Below are 24,333 nucleotides of genomic sequence, written 5' to 3'. Positions count from 1 at the left end.
TTGGTCGAGCGTAATCGGTTCTTTGCGTCATAATACCGTATGCATCCGAAGGGAACCCGGGGAGTCCCGGGACTCTCGGATCAAAAATAACGGTGCCCTGCCTCGAGACCGGCCTTGCGCTGGTGTGGAGTGTACGCATGACATCAGAAGACCCTATTACCCTCGACCAAGACCCTATGCAGAGCTGGATCAGGCGTTGCACACTCTGGGGGGGGGGGATAATTATGTACTCTTGATACAACTGAGCTGCAGTGGTGCAACAAGACACCTGCTTGAATCTAGCTTGTTCGCACTAGATCACCACAATGATGTAATCCCAGAATTCCGTAATGGCTGCAACCCATCCCAGCTGCACACTCTGGGTTTCATGTACGCTTGGTGTAAGCACACACACACACACACACACACACGCACGCACACACACACACACACACACACACACACACACACACACACACACACACACATACACACACACATACACACACACATACACACACACACACACACACACACACACGCACACACACACACACACACACACACACACACACCTTTGGACCTTTGGAAAGCCCATCGCCGAAGGCGATGATAGCTATTAGGCGAGGCAGTAGTTATTGTGTCGGGATAAATCATTCGGACGGCAAAAGTCGCGGCCGCAGTAACAGACGAACACTCTTGGTTGGGGCTGGCTTGGTGGCTTCCGACGGCTACGTTTGCGCCAGTCCCTCCGGTCCTGAGCAAGGTGGTACCATTGCGCCTCCGGGATACTGGTCGCACGCAGGTCTGAAGCTGCCACATCTCTCCAACGACGCTTGGGTCCATGGCGGGGCTGCGTGTTAGTGCCCTCCACAAACAGGATCTGCTTTATCAACCTGGTGTCGTCCATCCTTGCGAGGTGACCAAGCCATCGCAGGCGATTCGCACGAATGGCCTTCTCCAGCGAGGCTGGCATGCCGCTGCGCTTCGCGCGCACACACACACACACACACACACACACACACACACACACACACAATGAATGACTGAAGGCTTAGTTTCTAGCAAGAAATACATCCATGATGCGCAGTCATTCTTTACATGCATCTGCACACTTAGGTGGAGCGGCGTGACTCCAACGTTTTCTTCTGACGATTATCAGATCCAATACACCACTGAGTGGTGGACATAGAACACCGGGATATTATGCAAGCTGGTGTTTCAAAATGAATGTACGAACTAAAGAATAACAACAGCGATGATCGAGGTACAGTCAGTGGTGCGAAATGGGAATTTGATAAAATCAAAACGTGTAAGAAAAAAGGAAGAGGGAGAGGGCAAAAAACACCAATATGATTGTTACGTTTGTCATCTGGTTTTACAGAAATCCTCATCATAATATTCATGTGTTGAATTAAGGGTGGTTACCCTTTCACAATCTAGAGTATGATGATTGGGTTCCCGGCCTGTGACTACATACATACATTCTCCTTGCAGGTTTGGTCCAATATCAATACTGTGCGAAGACTAATGCGGTTGTCCGACGAACATTTGACAACCAGTACTTGAACCACCCGAATGCCGTGACGCTTTGCCACAACGCAAATGCCAGTATCCTTAGCACTAGTGCTTTCGATGCGGGGTGTGCATCAAATGTAACTGGCCAATGGTACATTGGCTGGGTCGACAAACAGACCACTACTGGTTCCGTATCTGATACCAATGGAAATAGGCGTACCCCATCCGATGAAATTTATGCCATGTGCGAAATCAGTAAGTTTGCGTATATCTTCTCAGTGTATTTGTGGAAGTTTGTATGAGGTGTATTGCTACGCATATATAGCGTCATCCAGTCATCATGCATGTTATCAAGAGTACATAACCCCCCAGGGTGTGCAACTCCACTATGGGTGCTGTCCCGACAGAATTTCAAGTTGACGTCATTTTGATGATGCAATGCGCACTGTACACGGATTACCAGACGAATCCGGAACCTGTGGTTGACCGAAGCCGATCGATCCTGTACAAATTATTGCAAAGAAAAACGTGTGATGCGTTGACACCCGTACACATGTTGTAAATCACTGCTGCAAGGAGCATTGCGTCATAAATAATGACGTCAACTTGAAATTCTGTCGGGACAGCAGGGTGTGTGGGAGTTGCACACTCTGGGGGGTTATGTACTCTTGATGTTATTCGAACTGATAGAAACGTCTTTGAAATACAAAACAGTCATATCGGTGCCCGAAATTGCTAATCTGTTTGAAATGCACTGTAATTTGGAGGCAGATAAACGTGTTTGAATTACGTTTTCTGCTTCCCTTTGTCCTTCTTCGTATCCAGCCTGCAAGCGCATGGCGCAGGATCACATTCTCAGCATATCAGCTATGGGACATGTCACTTGTGAACAAGGTTATCAGTACCTTCATCCTCAACCAGTGTGCAATGGAACGAATCAGGTTCAAGCGTGTACTCCACGTAAGTTTGGTGCATTGCAACCTGTCTAAGACGACCGCCGCTCAAGGGACCTCTTCAAAACGCGGTCTCTGCTACCAGGTGGCCTTCTTAGCCAGGGTCATTTGACTGAAACTATCACCTCTTGGTCCTGGTTGCAGTGGTCTTCTGGAACATGTGGTCGCCTCATATGATTGGTCGCCTTGTCAGGTTTCACTGTACAAAGATCAAAGGCCCTCCACAACAGGCTCTCAACAACAGCAAGGACAGTTTTTCTGAAAGCCAACGGTTTCTGGTAAACATTTGCAGTGGCGCCAGCAAAGGAGTTTCATCCTGGCTCTCGTCATCGCCAGGAGTTGCCAATGGTACGGTATTGAATCGCTCGGATTTCAGAGACGCTATCGCCATTCGCTACGGCTTGCAGCTGGATGGCCTATCCCTAAATTGTGTGTGCGGCAAGGCAATGACTGTGGACCATGCGATGACCTGCCCTTGCGGAGGGTATCCAACCGCCAGACACAATGAGGTCCGGGATCTCCTAGCAGATGTAATGCGTGCAGTTGTTCAAGACGTGGAGGTTAAGCTGAAGCTCCTGTAGTAGCTGGCTCTCGGAGACAATTTCACACACTCAAATAAAGCACTCACTTTGTGGTTTTACGAATAATCGTAAGGACAGAATATTAGTTGCACATTCGGCAAGTAAAGATAAGAAGTGACAGAGCACAAGAAAAGAACAATGTAAGAAGACAAAACACACGGCGAGCGGCAGCCATGTTTTCTGTCAGTGACCAATGAGCACTCTTCGATAACCGGTTACCGACAATATTGAGCACATTCTGGAATATTAGAATAAGCGGCCAATCATAGTTCGCCAAAGAGAGTCACATGGGTAAAGTGGAGAAATACGGGTTTTAGCTATACACAACTCATGAGTGACTCACGGAAAGATACAAAAACATGCAAGGAGAGAAAAATGTCACTACCGTCAATCCTGGGGTTTGAACCTAGGAATCAATGTAGGAATCAGTGTAGGAATCAGTGTAGGAATCAGTGTAGGAATCAGTGTAGGAATCAGTGTAGGAATCAATGTAGGAATCAATGTAGGAATCAGTGTAGGAATCAGTGTAGGAATCAGTGTAGGAATCAGTGTAGGAATCAGTGTAGAAATCAGTGTAGGAATCAATGTAGGAATCAGTGTAGGAATCAGTGTAGGAATCAGTGTAGGAATCAGTGTAGGAATCAGTGTAGGAATCAGTGTATGAATCAGTGTAGGAATCAGTGTAGGAATCAATGTCTGGTCTATCAAATAATGCAACTCCTACTTCCTCCGCCCAGGCAGAAGTTTTGCTTATCTCCTTCAGCCCAATGACAGGTGTCTGGCAGCAATGTTTGCCTTTTGTGCATTTCACCATCACACATATCTGCTGGTTCAGACGTACCAGTTCCAAACAAGTTGGCAAAGTCGGCAAAGAGTAAAGAAACACCTAGAGTAGAGCGCGTTGAACGCGAGTGGACTGGTAAAATAGACACGAAGTCAGTCACTGGTCAAGGTGGGTGGCTGGGTGCTGCTAGAGTACCACTGGAGTACAGAGCAGAGGTGTCATGTTGTGAAAAGCCAGCGTGTTTGATTGCATCCGGCACAAGATGTGTGTACGGTTAAAATGCACGTGAGCTTGAAGCTGAGAAAGCCACTCAGCGACGCTCGCCCAAATACTGCAAAACGAACCAGAATCGGCACTGGAAAAAACAGGGGAAAAGAAAGGCTTCGATGACAGGGTCGTCACTGACCCAGCTCATTCGCCTAATGTCAACGTGAACGATCCTGAAGCGACGCTGAGCCCGTCAGCTTCGGCTGGTAAGAAACACGACCGATCGTACTCATGAAGGAGTGAAGCGCCTAGAAAAGTGTCGATACAAAATATTTGCGCTTCTGGAAAGTGCGAAGTACTACCCAACAACAAGTGCTGCGTCGGCTGATGACAAAGGATGACTTCTACATCTTTCGACTTGGAGAGTTTCTCTTGATGTTCAACGACTCCTGAACTCATTCTGAGTCGTTATAAGCCGTTCTGAGAACCTAGAATGTATCAGTAAAAGATGGAAAGATAAGCGAAAATGTTGCTTGGGCAGAGGAAGTACACTCCTTCCATATCAGGAGGAGCAGCTCCAGGGGGTGACGGCAAATCACTCCGTTGAGGCTCGTGTTGACATACGGGCTGGTGGTATTTGGACGCGGCAGCAGGAGGCCTTCTTCGATATCCGGGTGATGCACACTAGGGCCAGCTTGCTGTCGCGTTCCAAAGTCACGAGTCGTTTGGAGCGTAACAAAGGAAAGAAGAGGCGGCAGTATGGCGAGAGGAACAATACAGTTGATAGAGGGAGTTTCACTCCGCTTGTGTTTGCGGCAAATGGCATGGCTGGGAAGGAATGCACCATATTTTTGAAATCTCTAGTTAGCCTGATTCTCGAGAAGAATATCGATCTATCGTACTCTGTTGTCATGAGTCATTTGCGCTGTCCTTTATCGTTCTGTCTCCTTCCTTGGTGCATCACTTGTTTGCGTGGCCGCAGAGCGTCCTATCGTACTAAGCGCACTGCAAATTTTGTTCATGAATGTCGTGAACTGTCGTCGCGTGTTCAAATGTCTCGCTCAGTCTGCAAAAGATCTCCAGTTATTGATTTTTGTTTTGTATTTGTTTTTTTTTTTTTTTTTGTGTTTGTTTGTTTTTCTATTACGAATGATCTCTTCCATGTAATCCCTGTTTCGTGCCTTGGAGTTACAATTGTGTTCTTTTCTTGTTTTCTCGCAAGCTTCTCTGATTATTGATTTTGAATTGCCTTCATCATTGTTTTGCTTTGCATTTCTTTTTCTTTTTGTTCCTTTTACATATTTATAACTTCGGGTTCTTTCAAATAAAGATTTTGAGTAGCAGTTGTAGTAGTAGTAGTAGTTGTTGTAGCAAGAGTAGATAAACAAGAGTGTACAACTCCGGGATGGGTTGGCCCGCGGCGGAATTTATTGTTGACGTAATCTTTTCAACGATGCACGCGCTGCGAGTCTTTTGGAAAGTTTTGCCTCGTGCACTTGGCCGGGCTTTACATTACAAAGTCGGTGCCCAGCACGTGCTCTCACACTGCTCTGGGGCAAAATGCGCGTTCTTCTGAAAAAAGGTGACGTCAACAAAAAATTCCGCCACGAGCGGGAGTATCTGCAGATTGTGCAGAAGAGATCCGGAGTTGCACACTCTTGTTTATCTACTCTTGGTAGTAGTAATCAAGGTCGGATTGTGACTTTGTGTAGCTTTTGTTGTTCTCTGCGTGCCGAAGTCTCAGTGTGAATCATTCATGCACACTTTACATTTTTCAAAGCATTCGTCTAGGGAATGAGTTGAATCTTTTACACAACCTTGTTACACCTGCCTTGAGTTTCTTTGGATTACACCTTTTCAAATTTTCATTTTCATTTCATCGTCGAGTTTCATCCCTTGGATCTTTGGTTTTCTTCCTTCTTTCCATGTTGTATTGTTTGAATAAGCCCGTTTTGGTGTGTACTTGATCCGACTTACGAGAGCATGTCTGAGAATACCAGAGTATGTGTAGAAGTAGTCAACTCACCACCCAAACCTGTAGATCGAAAACGAACGTCCCCTCAGTAACCATTTCTTGCGTGTGGTTTCTTTCTTTGCAGACGGATTGTAAGAATATTAAATGAATTCTTTCCGTGACCAAGGTATGACGGCACTCCAGTAATACGCTTACGGCAAGACTTGTCCGAGGATACTTGCCACATGAGAGTGTGTATGTGTCTGTGTGTATGTCTGTGTGTGTGTTTTTTTTTTGTGTACGCACGTGCGCGCGCACATGCACGCTAGTCATCACTTACAAGGCCGGTGCAAACTCGCACTGACTTGACGATCTGCCGATGGTGTTTCACTGTTTTGCCCCATTCTCATTTCCGTTTGCTATTTACAATAAAAATAGAAATATTCTAACTTTATTTCCCCCTCCCCCCACCGCCGCCTTCAGCATACTGCAGGATTGTAATAGTGGCGTAACCATGATGATTCTGCATTTTGTCTTTCATAACTCCCGCTAGAGTTCGAAGGTGAGGCCTTCAGAAAACTCATGGAATAGTGTTACTTCCCGCCCGTGGATTATGCATGCATATTTTTGCTTTTCCAGCCGCCATACTTGAGTTATTTACAATGTTTTCCCAGCCGCAGTTTGGTATTTTTGCGGATCAGAAGTAAACAATTTGTATTGTGTTGCAAAATAAGTGCAACGTTCCGTCCTGTTTTACGTTCCGTCCTGTTTTACGTTCCGTCCTGTTTTACGTTCCGTCCTGTTTTACGTTCCGTCCTGTTTTACGTTCCGTCCTGTTTTACGTTCCGTCCTGTTTTACGTTCCGTCCTGTTTTACGTCATTTTAAAGTAGCAATGACAGGCTAGTGTACACACTCTATTCGTTGCCTAAAGCTACCCTCTCCTTTGCACCAGATCGATCGTAACTTCCTGTGCTAAACTCCTGTTGCCCCGGTGATATCACCTGTGACATATTGTGCAGCATATTATGCTCACGGTCAAGAATCTCGTTTGTGCTGGATACCGAATGTACAGTCGTGGCCAAAGAAATCCAGCCCACGTGCCGAAAGCAGTGCAAAGGCTCATATCATGCGGCCGCTGCGGCCCTCGGATCATTTGTGCGAATATGCCTGATGTGATCACAGTGTAAACAGTACGCAGCGCTAGTTTTGACTCGCGGGTCGAATTTCTTTGGCCACGACTGTACATAGCCTATGTTCCCAATCAAGTATCTTGTCACAAGTTGGGTGCGCTGGCGGATATGGAAAACAGTTTTTTTTGTCGTCCCTGAAACGAACATGATTCGTTTGGGGGGAGGGGGGGGGGAGGGGTTGTTGGGGAACTGCACCCACACTACAAACCCACGGACACCACAACTCGCACAAGGAGTTCTAAAATAGACTATATTAAATATTTTTACATGGTTTTGAGAGTGAAAGCAAAGCTAAGCGCAAGACACAACTCCTTGCAAAAAACCAAGAAGATGCTACGATCGGGGACAAACATTACACTCCCCCGGGAAAAAAATTCAAAAATTGAAGCCAATTGCAAGCATTCCCAGGCATTTGGTGCCATTTCAGTGTACATGGACTTTTGATCCTGCAACAAACCACGATCGGGGACAAGGATTTGCCGCGTTTGCGCTGAGATCATCGCGCCTTGTTGCAGTGTGCTAAAAAAAAAAAAAAAAAAAAAAAAAGGCCGAAAAAGTGGGGCGGCCATGGCCACCCCGGCCGGTGCGGTTCCGACGCCCTTGTCTAAGATGTCAGTTGTGGCCAACGCCTATGTGTAATGTGCATGCCTGGGACTCTGTAGAGCATGCTGACCCACTAAAATAATTTGGGACCCTAAACTATACCTTTACCGTTTTGAGAGTGAAAGCAAAGCTAAGCGCAAGACACAACTCCTTGCAAACTTCGTCAAGACACAACAAGTACATTTGTTCCATTCAGACAGTACTCGAGTATGGGAGTAACTCATTTGCTCATTGCTTGTCAGTAACTCTTCATGACCGTCTAGTCCGTCTTAGTAATAGAGCTCTACGCATTGTGTTCAGTATGCCTCGCTTTTCTGACGTATCCCTTGTTAATGCACGCCATCACATTCTCCCTTTGTCTGTGCGCTATCAGTTCAAACTCTATATCTTAGTGTTTCGTGTCCTGAATCAGTTAACTACTACTCTCCTTACTGATTGCTTTTGCCTTCGTTCTACTTCTACTCGTACCAATTCCTGCACTCGCTCCCAGGTATCTTCGTCTGTCACTCTACCAAAAGCTAAAACTCGTTTCGGTCTCTTTTCAGTTTCTTTCATCGGTTCCGACCGTTGGAATGCACTCCCCGCTGCAGTCCGCTTATGCTCTTCACTGCACCTATTCCGTAATTCAGTACTTTCATTTCTAGGGTACCCTGTAAGAAGGCCTTAGGCCTGTGGGGATTGCCCTATCAAAAATTTGATAATAATAATAAATAATAAGAACACAAGAGCAAATCTGCATGCGTGCAGAACGGCCTGGGTCCCGGAAGCATGTCGGGACACAGGAACACAAAGTGCATGCATGAGTGCATACACGGAACAGCATACACGTGCGCACGCACGTGACAATAGGGAGGTTTAGTTCCCACGTAACGGAAACGCGTACGTGGGTGATCCACGTAAAGTGGATGAAGGGCACCCACGTACGTTGCAATGTTGTGTTTAGTCACACGGAACAAACAAAAGCATGAAGCTTAAGGCCAAAACCTGGTCAAAGACGAAGCTACCCCGGCCTAAGAAGCTCTTCCAATATTTTGATTTCGTGCTTCGGAAACTTCTTCAGCTGAGCACCCTCACAGCTCGCACAATGCGCTCCATTCTGATTTTCACCCACGTTCTGGCGGAACGTGGGTGAGCCTCCATACACGGTATGTCGTGAATCAGAAAACGTCTGTACGTGGGTCACTGAGTATCACGTGGTACACACACGTAAAGTACCCACGGATAACGTGGGACTAAACCTCCCTAGTGATTACTAGGCAGCGCACATAAGGAATGCTTGCAGTACAAGGGTACAACGGGATGCTCCATTTCACCCCTCCCCCTGGTGGCCACATGATGGACACCACAGCAATGAAGAGCACTAAAGAAAGAAAAAGAAATAGAAGGGAAAAGCAAAACACAAAAAAACCCTGCTCAGAACGAGCTGCAACAAAAGCAAACTCAGGCAGAACCAGTGTCTCGAAAACGCACAGGAGGCTGTAAGGCAGATCGGTCACGCAGCGCTCACTGAACAACCGGGACAGCATTCAGAGCAGCAGCATCAGGAATGAGCAAATCATCCCCCGGAGGAGCAGCATGATAGACGGGCTTGAGCAAGTCAATGTTGACGACTTTTTCACCCTGACCATTAGTACGGGCAATGGCAACAGTGGATGGGGAAACTTGGTGCTTCACATGCCAGCCAGATTCGAATGGCGACAGACACTTCTGGTGACGCGCAGGACGACGAAAGAGGACATTCTCCCCGACAGCGTACGGGCACTGCCAATTGGATTCCTGGAAATCGACAGCGGACAAGGCAGCATCGAGGTGATCACGGATACGAGCACTACGCTGCGCGAGGCCATGCACCCATGTACTTAGAGAGACCGGATTAGTCACACTCTCAACAATCAGATCTCGTGGCGTCCAGCCACACATGGCATGCATCGGTGAAATTTTTGTAACGGCATGGGGTCGAATCCGGTAGTGATAAAGGAGCAAATCCAACTCGGCCCTCCAGTCGGCGGCGTCGGTAAGCACTTTCCGGATCAACGTGAGCAGGGTGCGGTTAAACCGCTCAGCAGATCCCTGCGACTGAGGGTGACGGATTGCTCCACGCTGCACGGAGACGCCAAACCTCGAAAACAGCGCATCAGTGATGGCATTCACAAACTCTGTGCCATTGTCGGAGCGAAGCAACCGGGGCGGACCCCACCGAGCACAAACAGAGACGAACGCATGAGCAACACTGGCAGCATCATGATGCCGAAGGGGAACCACCTCCACCCACTTGGTGAAGGTGTCAACACACACTAAGACGCAATGAAACGAGTTGCCGCCACCAAGCTCCAGTGTGTCGACCTGGACAACATCCCAGGGACCATCAGCGATAACTGCACGAGTAGGAGGAGCACAGGGACCTTGGGCAGCATTGGCAGCTGCACATTGGGGACACTGCTGCACAAACCGCTGACAAGCCTCAGCCATACACGGGAAGTAACAGGTAGACCGGAGAAACTGGTAAGTAGTCTCCCAACTGCTGTGACCAGTGGACTCATGAGCAGAGCTGACGACCTGATCACACAAGGAAACAGGTACCACCGGCACAGACTTGACATCGTTGGGCGGGAGCTTGACAGTACGGAACAAGATGCCGTCACAAGTCGTGAGCTGCGACTTCACCCTGGCGAATTCCGTAGCGGACACATCTCCACCAGCAGACAGTTCAGCAATAGTCGCATGGATCACCGAATCTAGCTGTTGTTGTGCCGCGATTTCTGGCAAGGGCACACAGCGAGGTACTGCAGGAGCGGCAGCACTTACGGACGGAGTCTTGGACTTCTGTACTGTCTTCCAGCACTGCACAAATGGGCTGGGAACACGGGTAAGACGGTCAGCGAGATTCTTTGCTGACGGCACCCATTGGACAGACACGCTCATACCTGTGGCCTCCACCATGTCGTCTAGGATCTGCAGGCGGCGCTGAACCACGACCTCCTGCAATCCACCAACTTTGACGCGATGTGATGCCTCCAGCTTGCCAGAGAGCCCACCGTAGACAGTCTTGGAATCAGTGTACAGCGTTACACGTGACAAGTTCCACTTGGCTGCAAGAGAGAGACCGTTCACTGCAGCGTCCAGTTCTGCCACATTGATATGTCGGCGGTCGTCCTCCTTCCGGAGCCAAGCCTGGTCCTCCACCACATGACCGTTTGCAGTCAGCACGCAGCCGTAAGCAATGTCGGATGCGTCACACCAGACAGACCAATCATTTCCAGCAGGGGCAGACCACACACCGTGTACAGGGTCTTCCTGCAGGGCACGCTTGCGAGCGTCCTCGCAGAGACGTTGCAAGTCATCAGGCAACGGTTGATCCCAGGGTGCAGCGGTAGCACATGCCAAGCGCTTCATCCACGAACACAGTGGACGCAGCCATGATGCTACGGGGTAGTGACTGGTTGCCTTCCCACACCACTTGAACACATCACGCTTGGTCATCAATGGTGATTCGCTCAGATCGACATCTTGTCGTCTCCTCCAGGACAGCTTGCCACTATCGTCCGCAGAGAGTTGAAGACCGAGAATTGTGGCAACTGGGAACGGCACGGCAGGTTTTGTAGGCAGGCCATAGGAAGCGAGACAATCAGCTACCGCATCCGCTTGGTCACAAGGAACGACAATGTCGTCGATGAAGTTGTCAGCCGAACCAAAGTCTCGGAGTGAATACTTCACGATAGCATCCATGAGTTTGGGCGCTACTGAAAGCCCAAAGCCCATGCGCTCCATCACGTACGTCTTCCCCTGCCAAAGGACGGTCTGGTATGGCAGCAAACTGGGATGGACACGGATGTTGAGATACGCTTTCCGAATGTCGAGAACAGTGGACTCACTGGGACGTTGACGCCACTCACGGATTTTCTCGGGACAGACCGGCACATCATTGCCGGGGTTTGACACAATGAGCTGGTTGAGAGCACGGTAGTCAAGGCAAGGCCTTACGGGAGTCGACAGTTTGTGCTCCTGACAATTAGCAAGCAGTGGCAAGACTGCAATGGGTGAACCATGCACCTCAGCATCGTGTGGTACTAGCCATCCTTGGTCAATCCACATCTGCACCTCAGCTCGAAACAGCTGCTCTTGTTCTTCAGAGAGCTTCTTGCGTGAGTATTCACCGAGACCACTACCGACTCGGTCTTTGGGGGGACTACCAGCGGACCACCTCCATGTGATCTCCCAGTAGCCGTCTGCTGGATTGAAGGTAGCGGTGCCATCACTCATATCAAGGCGCACCACACCATTCTCCTCAGATATTGTCACATGACGAGACAAATTCTTACTACTGCTGCTGTCTGGTGGCGGCACGCTAGGTGTCTCAGGCAGACTCCCGAACCGAGCCCTGCACAGCTGGCCGGTCAATTCATCATACTGCAAGACGACACCACCATCGCCCGAGATGATGTCCACACCAAGAAGAACATTCTGCGTCGACTGACGCTAGATCGTCCACCACGAGAAATGCCGATTCCGTGTCCGGTAGCTGGACGGCAGCGCTGTGGCGGCCAAGCCGCATGGATACGGAGCCGAGAACCGGTACCGGATCGCCAATGACACTCACTATGGAGCTGGAACACGATGACACGTCCAGGTTGAGGGCTGACACTACGTGGGCAGCGACAAACGACTGGGTTGAGCAGCTGTCGATAGCAGCACCGTACTCATGTGTCGTCTCACCAGACACCACATCAACAATGATGCGCGGCAGAGGCGAAACTGCGCGGGGTACCGGTGAAACAGTAGCGGCCAGACAACCAGTCGATGCTGGCTTGTAAGAGCCCTTTTTCACAGCGGAGGCAGACACATTCTGCGGGAAATTCGGTTGGATGTGGCCAAACTCGTGGCACTTAAAGGGAAACTGAACGCCAAAAATAAGTATGGCTTATCCGAAGGGGAATTGGGCACTGATTCCGATGAGCTATGTCTCGAGCCGATCAGAGAAGAGGAACCGTGTCAAATTTCATAAATAACACCTTCCATATTTGGAAATTGGGCTTGATGACGTGCGTACTGCTTAGCTGTCACCATGCTGTGCATGCTCAGCAGTGTAATTGAATGGAAGAAAACAATTACTTTGGTGTTTTGCAGCTCTATTTCGTTCCCTGACGGTAACCAAATCTAGATGTAGGTATCTGTTGAGCAGAAGAGTGACACATGTCTTCCCGAAGGCTGTCCAGGCTGCAGTGGTGATGAAGAAGACACGATCATCACCTCGAGATCGATTGTAGCGAATTGGAAAACTCATGGTGAATTTGCTTCCACTCCAAGGCAATGTCGAGGTATGAAGGATGCTTGTACTGCCTTCCAAAGTGAAGAGGAGATGAACATGGCTGTGCATAGCTGTTGTTCTACGCCAACTTACCTACTCTTGCTGATACCGTAGTGGCATATTGCAAATTTCGTGGACGAACAACTCTCTAGTCACTAGTGGCTAATGAGCAACACTAACAGGTGAGATTTTTCAATTTGACAAAAATTGTTTTTGTTTGAGAACTGATAGTGGCAGTCATTTGACTCAGTAGGTGTCTTTGCTGCTTCTTTCCCTTCATTCGTAGGGTTGTGCTTGAATAGTACAAGTGCTTGAAGTAAAATAAAATAAATAGAACATGTGAAACATAAATCTAATCAAGCATGAGTACATGTATTGCGAATTTCAACTTCAAAGCACATGAAATCACAATGATCACAAAGTTTATGGAATCAAGAGGACACCATGTGTTCAACGAACTCATACACACATGCTGTATCAGTGCGCGCACACATGTACACATGTGCGTGCACCCCCACCCCATCCCACAGACATGCGCGTGCAGCGCGCACATCCATACACATGTGCATGTACCCCCCCCCCCCTCCCCCGACACACACACTCCTACCCATACACATGTGCGTAGGACCCACGCACACGCACACACGCACGTGTGCACAGACGAATACACAAACACACACGCCCGAACACACACAAGATACGTGTAAGTGTACATGGTCTTCCTGGTGCAGATGCGAGGCCAGCACAATGGAAAATACCTCCATCAAGATGCTTGATCAAGTGTTGTGATAATGGCACTGTTTGTTTGTTTTTACAAAGAAGTGTGGGAAGGATTACTATGCGTTATAATTCATAATTGTTCTTTGCCGGCTTGTACTGTGCAGACCAGAATGCTTCGCTATCAACTCCTGGCTTTCCATCGGCATGGTGTTCAGCTGCAGCGGTATCTGGTCCGGGGAGTTGAAGTTGCTGGATGGCTGCACTGACACAGGATGGGTTTGCGTTGGCAATGCGATACGGCAGTCATTCCACATCATGAGCTACATGTTTATGTAATTTATATTGTCGCTCGTCCAGCAACGTCAAGGCTCTGCATGTAAACACAGGAGAACACCATAATAAAAAATACTACTCATACTCAGGGGATAATATATTTGGATTAGCAATTTCGTGCCATTTATGGGTTCCTGTCTAAACCATGCTGTGATATTGATTTCTATCTGCTCACAAAGTACCTTGTATTGTAACAATGCTCTGCCTAATCACTACCCTCCGCCAATTATTAGATTCACACAATATTCACAACACAATGCTGTCTATTTACACTACTTCGAACTGAAATGCTCACTACTCTTCTCCCGTTTTCAGCTCTCTCTACCTTATGAATACTCTACATTGCTGGTTTCGTTTCTACCCTTTCCATTGCTGCCAGCTCCCAGTCTTTTTCAATGCACAGCACCACCTTGAATTTTTTGTGATTTGATGTACACATACTTTGAAGTTGAAATTCGAACTACATGATCAGATTTTTGTTCCACATTTTCTATTTATTTTTACTTCAAGCACAACCCTACCGATGAAGGGAAAGAAGCAGCAGAGAGACACCTACTGAGTCTAATGACTACCACTGTCAGTTCTCAAACAAAAACATTTTTTGTCAAATTGAAAAATCTCACCTGTTAGTGTTGCTCACTAGCCACTAGTGACTAGAGTTGTTCGTCCACGAAATTCGCAATATAGCACTACGTCTACGGTACCAGCAAGAGTAGGTAAGTAAGTTGGCATAGAACAACAGCTATGCACAGCCATGTTCATCTCCTCTTCACTTTGGAAGGCAGTACAAGCACCCTTCATACCTCGACATTGCCTTGGAGTGGAAGCAAATTCACCATGAGTTTTCCAATTCGCTAAAATCGATCTCGGGGTGATGATCGTGTCTTCTTCATCACCACTGCAGCCTGGACAGCCTTCGGGAAGACATGTGTCACTCTCCTGCTCAACAGATACCTACATCTAGATTTGGTTACAGTCAGGGAACGAAATAGAGCTGCAAAACACCAAAGTAATTGTTTTCTTCCATTCAATTACACTGCTGAGCATGCACAGCATGGTGACAGCTAAGCAGTACGCACGTCATCAAGCCCAATTTCCAAATATGGAAGGTGTTATTTATGAAATTTGACACGGTTCCTCTTCTCTGATCGGCTCGAGACATAGCTCATCGGAATCAGTGCCCAATTCCCCTTCGGATAAGCCATACTTATTTTTGGCGTTCAGTTTCCCTTTAAAATACTTCGGGCCTTTCCGACCACTACCACCAGACTGACCACCATTGCCACTGCCACTAGCGCCAGAACTTCCATTGCCACCCTTGTGTGGCGATGGCCGTTGACGTTGGGGCCACTTGTTGGGGACAATCCGGTTTCCTGTGACCTGGCTTCTTACAGTGATAGCACGTCACTGTGGAACGACTTCCCGATGCGCTGGCCACAACGCTGCCAGCAGGTCTCGGCAAACTCTGAGAGGCACGCAGGGTCCGCACCTGGCTGACACACTGGGCCAGGGTCAGGTCGTTGATCGCCAGCTGCATTCTCAGCTGGAGAGCAAAATCTTGGGGCAAACCAGCAAGGAACTGCTACCCTACGCTCGTACAACAGCAAATCAAACTAGGCTGGGTTTCGGTACCACTTGTTGGGGAACTGCACCCACACTACAAACCCACGGACACCACAACTCGCACAAGGAGTTCTAAAATAGACTTTATCACTCTCTTATTATTGACCCCCACAGAAACTTGTGATCTCTAAGCGGTCAAATATGTATGTATTACTGCACAAGGACCAGTGCAATACCGGCCGATATCTGCACGAACGGCGAAGCCGTAAGTGCAGATATCGACGCCGGTATTGCACGCGTCCGAGTGCAGTAATACATTTATCGCACCCCTGCCACCACACAGTCTGTCACCACACACTTGTGTGTGTGACTTGACACGGTCTGGTGCAACCCTAGCATACTGCATGCAACCCTGCTATCATTAATTTTCACAGTCATACAACACAGCACAACCAGTCGCGTTCATTTTTAGAGGAACACTTCTTTCGAGCAGCTGCTCACGGGAGATCATGGAAGTAGCGGGACAGCTTGCTCATGTCGTCGTCGTTGATGGGGTGTTTGTGCTCCACCGCTTTGACTTCTCCCCGCTTTCTTTGGCTTCAGGAGGAAAGCCTTCAATGCAATGTTTGCGTCCTTGAACGCTGGGTCACTGTGGACGTTCATGAGCCGCTTCAACTCGACTAGCTTGCGATGTATTGCGGAACGGAAACCGAGCAAGCTTGATGCAGAGTAGAACTTCACTCCAGCTTTCTTCGGACGGAATTCGACGTATGCATGTCGCAGAATGTAAGCTAGGTCGCTTGCCGTAACCGTACTCAGGTCACAGCGACGTCCTGTGTCTTTACAGTACTCGTCGAATAAGAGGAGCCATTTGTCAGTTGCCTGCTCTGTGTTTTAGTTTTTCTGCTCAGAAACGAGGCTGTCGATGGCGGCGTCGGACAGTTTCTCAAATCGGCTGTCGACAGTCTTCTCCAATACTTGGGCGTCTGCTGTCTCGACTCTCACGGAGCTTGTGAAGTTGACTTGGCGGACGCAAGCCGGGTCCACATTCGCTTCCGCGACAGCGTCCTCGACCAAAAAAAAAAAAACCAATTATTATTTGGTGTGCTGCAGCAAGTCAGCAGCGACTGCTTGGCGGAGCGACTCGCCCCAGTACACCGCCAGCCAATGACCAGATGACAATGTGGATGCACTGCAGTGCGATATTGCACCCGGCGAGTGAGCGTGCAAATAACCTATATTTGCACGCTCGCTTCGAAGTGAGCGTGCAAATAACCTATATTTGCACGCTCACTTCGAAGTGAGCGTGCAAATATAGGTTATTTGCACGCTCACTCGCCGGGTGCAATATCGCACTGCAGTGCATCCACATTGCTGGCGGTGTACTGGGGAATATTGCACGCTCAGTAAGGCCGCTGATTGGCTCAAACCATGGAGACACTCACGTGGGGTGCGATAACAGCATATATTGACCGCTTATATTGACCACTTATTATTGACCACTTAGCCCGAGGACTTAGAACTTTTTCCTCAACTTAGAAAAAAATCAGAACTGAAAGAAGAAAAATCTGAAGCCAAATGCTGGGATTTGAACCCAAACTGTCAGATTCTCAGTCAAAGAACTTGGGGAACATACTACAAGAGACAACTGAAAACTTCGGTTTACACAGAAGTAATGTCCAATGTAAACGGCATATGTACATACTATTATACTATTACAATAGTATTCCTTTCTTCCTATTGCAAAGCAAAAACAGTTTTAGGTATGCTATGTCGTGATAAATCTATTATTGCCCTCATAATCGGTCAATATATGAAATATAGACCTCGTAAAAGACCTCGGGGGACCTTGGTCTTTTACTCGTTCTATATTTCATATATTGACCTCTTTAATCGTGCAATAATAGATACATATTAAATATTTACATGGTTTTGAGGGTAAAGGTATAGTTTAGGGTCCCAAATTATTTTAGTGGGTCAGCATGCTCTACAGAGTCCCAGGCATGCACATTACACATAGGCCTTGGCCACAACTGACATCGAATACGATGTGGATGGACAACCACTGGTGTATGCAAAATCACCTTACGATGCGAACGAAGACGGCGCAAAGGACCATGAAAATTGCCTGAGTTTGAAGCTCGGTGATGCCGTGCGTGTCTTGAACACCTCCATGGGCAAGGGAAGGTGGTGGGTAGAAGTCAAAATATTCGTCGTTCTGCCAGGAGGCTTCCTCCGCACCGCGCAGGTCATCCTCAGTGCCAAGGAATGATGATGGAACGTATCCAGACTCGCCATCGACTTCTACCCACCACCATCCCTTGCCCATGGAGGTGTTCAAGACACACACGGCATCACCGAGCTTCAAACTCAGGCGATTTTCACGGTCCTTTGCGCCGTCTTCGTTCGCATCGTAAGGTGATTTTGCATACACCAGTGGTTGTCCATCCACATCGTATTCCAGGCGCGTCGGAACGACTTTGGAAGTGGGGCGGCCATGGAAGGGGGTGGGGGGGGTCCTCCCCCGGGAAAAAATTTCAAAAATTAAAGCCAATTGCAAGCATTTCCGGGCAATTGGTGCCATTTCAGTGTACGGTAACTACAATGAAAGACTTTTTGATTCTGCAAAAAACCAAGAAGATGCTACAATCGGGGACAAACATTACACTCCCCCGGAAAAAAATTCAAAAATTGAAGCCAATTGCAAGCATTCCCAGGCATTTGGTGCCATTTCAGTGTACATGGACTTTTGATCTGCAACAAACCACGATCGGGGACAAGAATTTGCCACGTTTGCGCTGAGATCATCGCGCCTTGTTGCAGTGTGCTAAAAAAATAAAAAAATAAAAACGGCGAAAAAGTGGGGCGGCCATGGCCGCCCCGGCCGGTGCGGTTCCGATGCCCTTGTAGATGTCAGTTGTGGCCAACGCCTATGTGTAATGTGCATGCCTGGGACTCTGTAGAGCATGCTGACCCCGGCACTAAAATAATTTGGGACCCTAAACTATACCTTTACCGTTTTGAGAGTGAAAGCAAAGCTAAGCGCAAGACACAACTCCTTGCAAACTTCGTCAAGACACAACAAGAACACAAGAGCAAATCTGCATGCGTGCAGAACGGCCTGGGTCCCGGAAGCATGTCGGGACACAGGAACACAAAGTGCATGCATGAGTGCATACACGGAACAGCATATACGTGCGCACGCACGTGACAATGATTACTACAGTCCATTCAGAAAAAAATGAACTTCTAGCTTTTGGCCATAAATGGGTCAAACGTTGAGTTTTTTTAGAATTTTTTTCTGCAATCCCATATGGAATCCTCTTCCAATTATGTTTCTGAAGTTTTTTTGTCCAAAAAGCAAGCCATAGCAAGAATAGGATTTCGGGCAGGTTTTGCCCCAAAAGCACTGAATTGGAAAAAACCATCAAAATCCAGGCCGTTTGACCCCGCCTGCAACAGTGCATTCTGCGGTTCGAACCCCAGTTCAGGCACCCTTTTGGACCCTTTTTCAAATTTCAAAGTTCGCAGCACTGCACTGTGTACGATGAAATCACGAAAAATCGCCAAATACGGGAGCTCGCCAGAGCCAGGACCCATTTTTTCTGAATGGACTGTAGGCAGCGCACATAAGGAATGCTTGCAGCACGAGGGTACAACGGGATACTCCATTTCAGGGTGCGAGCCAAAATCGCAAGTCGACCGACACTGTACCTATGACATGTACATGCATGCGATTTTCGCCGTCCAGCATAGCAAGCTGTGTTCGTTTCAGAGGGAGGGGAGGGAGTCCGTTTCAAAAAGATTTGCAATCCTGGCGATCGCCCGCGGAGTTTGGCGTCTTAGCGTATGAGCACTCGATCGCTGCCTGGAAAAACTCGCTGTGAACTCGAAGAAATATTCCGCGCGAAAGTAGGAAAAATGACAACTCACTCACGTTGACACAGTCATGTACGTCTGGTTTACAACAAACGAGTTCTTTCTCGTATCGATAATGGAGAGCGGAAGCTGTCGCCGGCAATTTATTTGAATTTAGCAAACAACGCCGTCTTCTATCAGCGTTAACAAGCGTCTGCTTTCCTCAAAATGTCGTCGAAGTCACACGGATAGCTTTGCCAAGTCATGGCCTTGGGAATGAGTCCGTGTCGATGTCGTTTTCGTCACACGGTGAGTAAATTGCATCGCAGCTCAAAGAAACTATTTTGGTCACACACGAATTGGGACCCACGCCGAGTGCGCAGCTTGCAGAAGACTCCTGTGCTGGGTTGGTTGGAAATTGAAACTGGAGATCTGGGGTAAATTTTGCTGGCTTATAACAATATAATGTTCTCATACTTTCTGCCTTTCTTGTCATTCTTGCTTCTTGAATTTGTTTGTTTTCCTCGAGTTTTCTTGTGTTCGCGGAGAAGGCGGAGAGCCGGAGCGCAGAACCGTTTTGTTTAAAATGATTTAACGGAGAAGGCGGAGATACCGAACGTGCCGTAATGCGGTCAAGCACAATATTTGTTTGGGTAGCTCAGGGGGAACGCCAAATATATGGGTACATGTGACTGTTTTTTCTTCCTTTTTTCTTTTTTTGGTGTTTATTGGAAGTCGGATACATGTAGCTCAACATGAAACAGTACAGAAGTACAACTACAAAGAGCACCGAATAGAAGGCCCCGGGAACGGGAAACCAAAAAGAAAAAAGATAAAAAGAAGAAAAAAAACAGCAACATCAATTTACTGATTATGATTCTCCATGGCAGCATGAATCCCAGCACCATTGCTGTTTTGTGGCACGGGTGGTCGAGGCAAGGCTTCTGCTTTTCTCAAGCGCATTGCATCTTTGCTTCCCAAAACCGTTCTCCGTGGCGAGGGCTCATCTCCTGTTACATGGTATTCTTGTCGCAGTATTAGTTAGTTAGTTTTTTGTTAGGTTGTAATATTATGATAACTGTCCACCAAAGTAACCAGATCTTTATACAGTCAGCGAGTGCGACAAAATGGCACAAAACGGACAAGGCCGGGAGTACTGAGACATTCAGCGACCTGACACCCACATGTAGGTCCAACACTTCTCCAAGGCGCAAACCAACAACCTTCCAATTTGGAAAGCTCAGGTTCGGAAAGTTCCCCTGTGTAGGCTTTCCCCAAACCGGCCCGTGTTTTCTGCTTGTTCGGCTTTTCGCTCGGGTCAAAAATACATCAGATTTGACTGCAAAATCAGTTGATTGTTTGACGATCGGCTGCAAAACTGGAATATATTGGAAAATCGGCTAAAAGAACTGTTGGCATGTTGGCCTCAAAATTTGTGAAATAATTATTAGAAGATTTGGTCGATTTTCGACGATTGTCAAAGGAACCCTCCAAAATCGGCGAAAAGCGTAGCGATTTTCGATCAGTCTCATTTTCGGCGAATTTTTCGCAGCCTGATTAATTAAGGGATTTTACTACAGTCCATTCATCGGAAACAGTCCCGCTGGCTTTTGAAAGTCCAATTTGGGCCGAATTGAGGATCAAAAACCCACTTTTAATCTCCAAAACCTGGGTTTGGGATCTGCTTCTCCACACATTTTGCCATGGTATACCTGTCCTAATTTTGTAAAACCTGGCTCAACCAAGACCCTATCAGTATCAGCAAGAGTACATAAACAAGAGTGTGCAACTGCCTGCACAACCTCTATGCTGTGCTGCGACGGCAGAACTTCACATCACGTGACATGGTTCAAAAGGTTATGCTGGCAAACAGTGCAAAGTGACCACAAGAGAGTTGTACCCAAAGCTGGGCTGCGTACAACCCAGTATCTATCATGCACTAGAGTGCACGGGTTCATCACGTGATGTGAAGTTCTGCCGTCGCAGACCCCATAGCTGGAGTTGCACACTCTTGTTTATGTACTCTTGGTATCAGCAAGAGTCCATAACCCCCCCAGAGTGTGCAACTCCAGGCTGGGGTCTGGCGCAACGAAATCCAAACATTGCGTCATCCGGTCCATAGTCAAGCATGGGCGGATGGGGCCATGTGCATATCTGGTACATCCGCTACTCACTACATGACGTATGAAGTTTGGATTTCGTTGCGGCACTGATTTGTGCTGAGAAGGATCACGAGTTGCACACTCTGGGGGGTTATGGACTCTTGGTATCAGGGACTATGCAGGGCTGGAACAGGCGTTGCACACTCTGGGGGGCTATGTACTTTTGCTAAGCTTTGTTACAAACAGCAATCTGTGTCGTATTTAGCGCGTGCGACACCTTCGAGTACAAATTTGTTGACCCCGCCAATCAAAGTGAATGGCATGTAGGCTGGTATGCGCCTGATACGCGCTGCAAATTCCAACATGCTGGAATTTCCATTTGGGCGCGTTTCCGTATGCATGGCGCACCAAAAGCCAGCAAAAAATACGCACAAACGCGTGGTTTCACGCGTACACGCACCAGTTGTGACCAGAGCTTAAGTCCGAAGATTGAGAACTTTTCCTCAACTTAGAAACAAGAGTTAGACATGAAAAAAGAAAAAAACTGGAGCCAAATGACTTGAGCCCAAACTGCCAGATTCTCAGTCAAAGAACTTGGGGAACACATTAAAAGACTAAGTAACAACTGAGAACATCTGTATATAGAGAAGTAATGTAGACGACTTATGTATATACTATTTGCTAGTACAATACACAACAACAAAGCTAAACCAGTTAAGGTATGCTATGTCGGAATCAATCTATTATTGCCCTCATCATCTTGCAAATAATAGATGCATAATTACTAATTAAAATACGACATAATTACTCAGCCGTAGCGGGTTATGGGATATCAGTCTGCCTCAGATTTTCACTGATCTGAAATTGCAGATTTGAAATTTACAATGGGAGGAAATTATCAGGACTGGAAACACACTTGGTTAGCCAGGCTCTTCACGTCCTGGAAACGTTCCGTTGGAGTAACACCGACTGCATGTGCCTGTCGAGTTTCCTGGACCGAATTGTGGATGCTATGGAAGATGGGTGGGTAAGTGGAAGGGCACCAGGTTAGTCCTGTCGGTAGTATTCCCCCCGGTTTATGCGTAACTAGTTACAATTACTGACACTTCATGCACTGCACTGTTCATCACCGTCACTCCATTAGACGACTTCAGTTGGAGTAGTTGTGGCTGGGTCGCCCGTTGGTTTGGTTATTGAGTAACTGGTCGTGGGTGTAGCAGCCTGGGTAGTGTTAGCGGACTCGTTGCTCTCTGTTGCGGAGAAATAGAGATGACACACACAAGCGTCTCAGCAAAGCAGTCAACAGCATACCATCCCCTCTTCGCAAAATCTGATTTCAAAAATTACTATGGAAACCCACCAACATTTTGACTTTAGATCTTCACTTTTTTTGTTCCATATTTCTCTCCTGAACTCATAGTGCTCAGGGTGATATTTGAAAGGGGAACACTTAGGGCCCAGTCCCACGTAAACTGGGGTTCGCTTCAGCATGGAGGTTCTGCAACAGCGAGCCTGGTGTCGCTCCAGCGAAACCACGTGTGTATGGTCACGCATACAAACAGGGCAAACTCCTACTTCGGCGGTAAATGAGAGTAAAGTGGGCTGTGGTGCATACGGTACGGACAATAGACGAGATCAATGACCATCTTGCACGCATTTTGTTGCATGGGCATCATACGCATACAAATTTCATGTAGTAAGTTCTTATACAGCAGACCGTGGTGCTTTCCGCTGAAGCGAAACCGCAGAAGCGACAGTCTTGGTTCGAAAATTTTGAAGGAAGCGGATTGGAGTTTCCACTGAGGCGGAAGTTCTGCTTTTCGCCGTTGCCATGGTATTGTTCGCTCCTGGGACGTCGCTTCAGCGGATCCACTACTTCCGAGTGCATGTGTGACCGGGCCCTAACAAGTTACGATACAGATGGCACCGAAAATTAGGAATTTCCTCAACTCTGAGGTGACCGGTGCTCCTGCCTATGCAGTCAGCTCAAAACCCGGAAGGTTGTCCCGAGCTCGGTCCGCTTGCCATCAAGAGTAGATAAACAAGTGTGTTCAACTCGCGGATGGGTAGGCCCTAGGCAGATTTTTTTATTGACGTAATCTTTTCGACGACGCTCGCGCTGCGAGTCTTTCGGAAGGTTTTCCTCGTGCTCTTGGCCGGACTTACACTACAAGCCCACTGCCCAGCACGTGCCCCAGACTAGGCATAGCCCGATTTTGCTAGCAATTATGCTAGCAAAATATCGAAGAATTCTGAAAGGGAATTTGCTAGCAAAACGGAGCAAAATATCGGTGTGTTCGCTGGAAATTTGAAGATTTTACACTTACACGGTGCACGTGACTCAATTTCGCACAGTTTTAGCAAAACGTGACTCACTTTTTCTCATTTTTGCCAACACTTGACCCACTTTCGGTCACTTTTCCCACATGTGACACAATTTTTTTTGGGGGGCAAAAAGGGAGCAAATTATCGAGTGGCCTGGCAAAATGAAAGCAAAATATTAACGATGAGAAAGCAAAATGTTGCGGCAAAATATCGAAGCTTCACTGGCAAAATCGGGCTTTGCCTACTCTGCACTGCTCTGCGGCAAAATGCGCGTTTCTCTGAAAAAAGGTGACGCCCACAAAAATTCTGCAGTGGGCGGGGGTATTTGCAGATTGTGCAGGAGAGATCCGGAGTTGC

General features: G+C 47.7%; 3 protein-coding genes and 2 long non-coding RNA genes across 5 annotated transcripts in view; 2 read left to right on the top strand and 3 right to left on the bottom strand.

Annotated features, from left to right (window-relative positions):
• The window catches only part of LOC135821225 (uncharacterized), a 99,582-nt gene extending 92,594 nt beyond the window's left edge, over nucleotides 1-6,988 (top strand). Inside the window, exons 28-30 of the mRNA XM_065334289.1 lie at nucleotides 1,477-1,752; nucleotides 2,323-2,457; nucleotides 6,122-6,988. Coding sequence (XP_065190361.1) covers nucleotides 1,477-1,752; nucleotides 2,323-2,457; nucleotides 6,122-6,132 — 422 coding nt within the window. The 3' untranslated portion in view covers nucleotides 6,133-6,988. The remainder of the gene's footprint in view (nucleotides 1-1,476; nucleotides 1,753-2,322; nucleotides 2,458-6,121) is intronic.
• A 2,285-nt stretch (nucleotides 6,989-9,273) lies between these two features.
• Nucleotides 9,274-12,030, bottom strand: LOC135821757 (uncharacterized). Its single transcript, XM_065334755.1, has one exon. It carries the CDS (start codon nucleotides 12,028-12,030, stop codon nucleotides 9,274-9,276), a length of 2,757 nt encoding a protein of 918 aa, XP_065190827.1.
• Nucleotides 12,031-12,664: 634 nt separating this feature from the next.
• LOC135820630 (uncharacterized) lies at nucleotides 12,665-14,601 on the top strand. The gene is made up of 2 exons (XR_010554148.1): nucleotides 12,665-13,257; nucleotides 13,960-14,601. It is a non-coding gene; the product is annotated as an uncharacterized LOC135820630 (long non-coding RNA).
• On the bottom strand, nucleotides 13,780-15,351 carry LOC135820629 (uncharacterized). Its single transcript, XR_010554147.1, has 2 exons — nucleotides 14,752-15,351; nucleotides 13,780-14,165 (listed from the first exon to the last, which is right to left on the bottom strand). It is a non-coding gene; the product is annotated as an uncharacterized LOC135820629 (long non-coding RNA).
• Nucleotides 15,352-22,791: 7,440 nt separating this feature from the next.
• LOC135821756 (uncharacterized) overlaps nucleotides 22,792-24,333 on the bottom strand; it is a 147,161-nt gene continuing 145,619 nt past the window's right edge. The window contains exon 33 of the mRNA XM_065334754.1: nucleotides 22,792-22,901. Within this exon, the coding sequence (XP_065190826.1) occupies nucleotides 22,792-22,901 (110 nt within the window). The remainder of the gene's footprint in view (nucleotides 22,902-24,333) is intronic.

The sequence above is a fragment of the Sycon ciliatum genome, chromosome 7 (genome assembly GCF_964019385.1).
Source record: "Sycon ciliatum chromosome 7, ocSycCili1.1, whole genome shotgun sequence".
Taxonomy (NCBI): Eukaryota; Metazoa; Porifera; class Calcarea; order Leucosolenida; family Sycettidae; genus Sycon; species Sycon ciliatum.
Note: the sequence above shows the minus strand (reverse complement) of the source record. Positions and strands in the feature narration are given on the sequence as shown.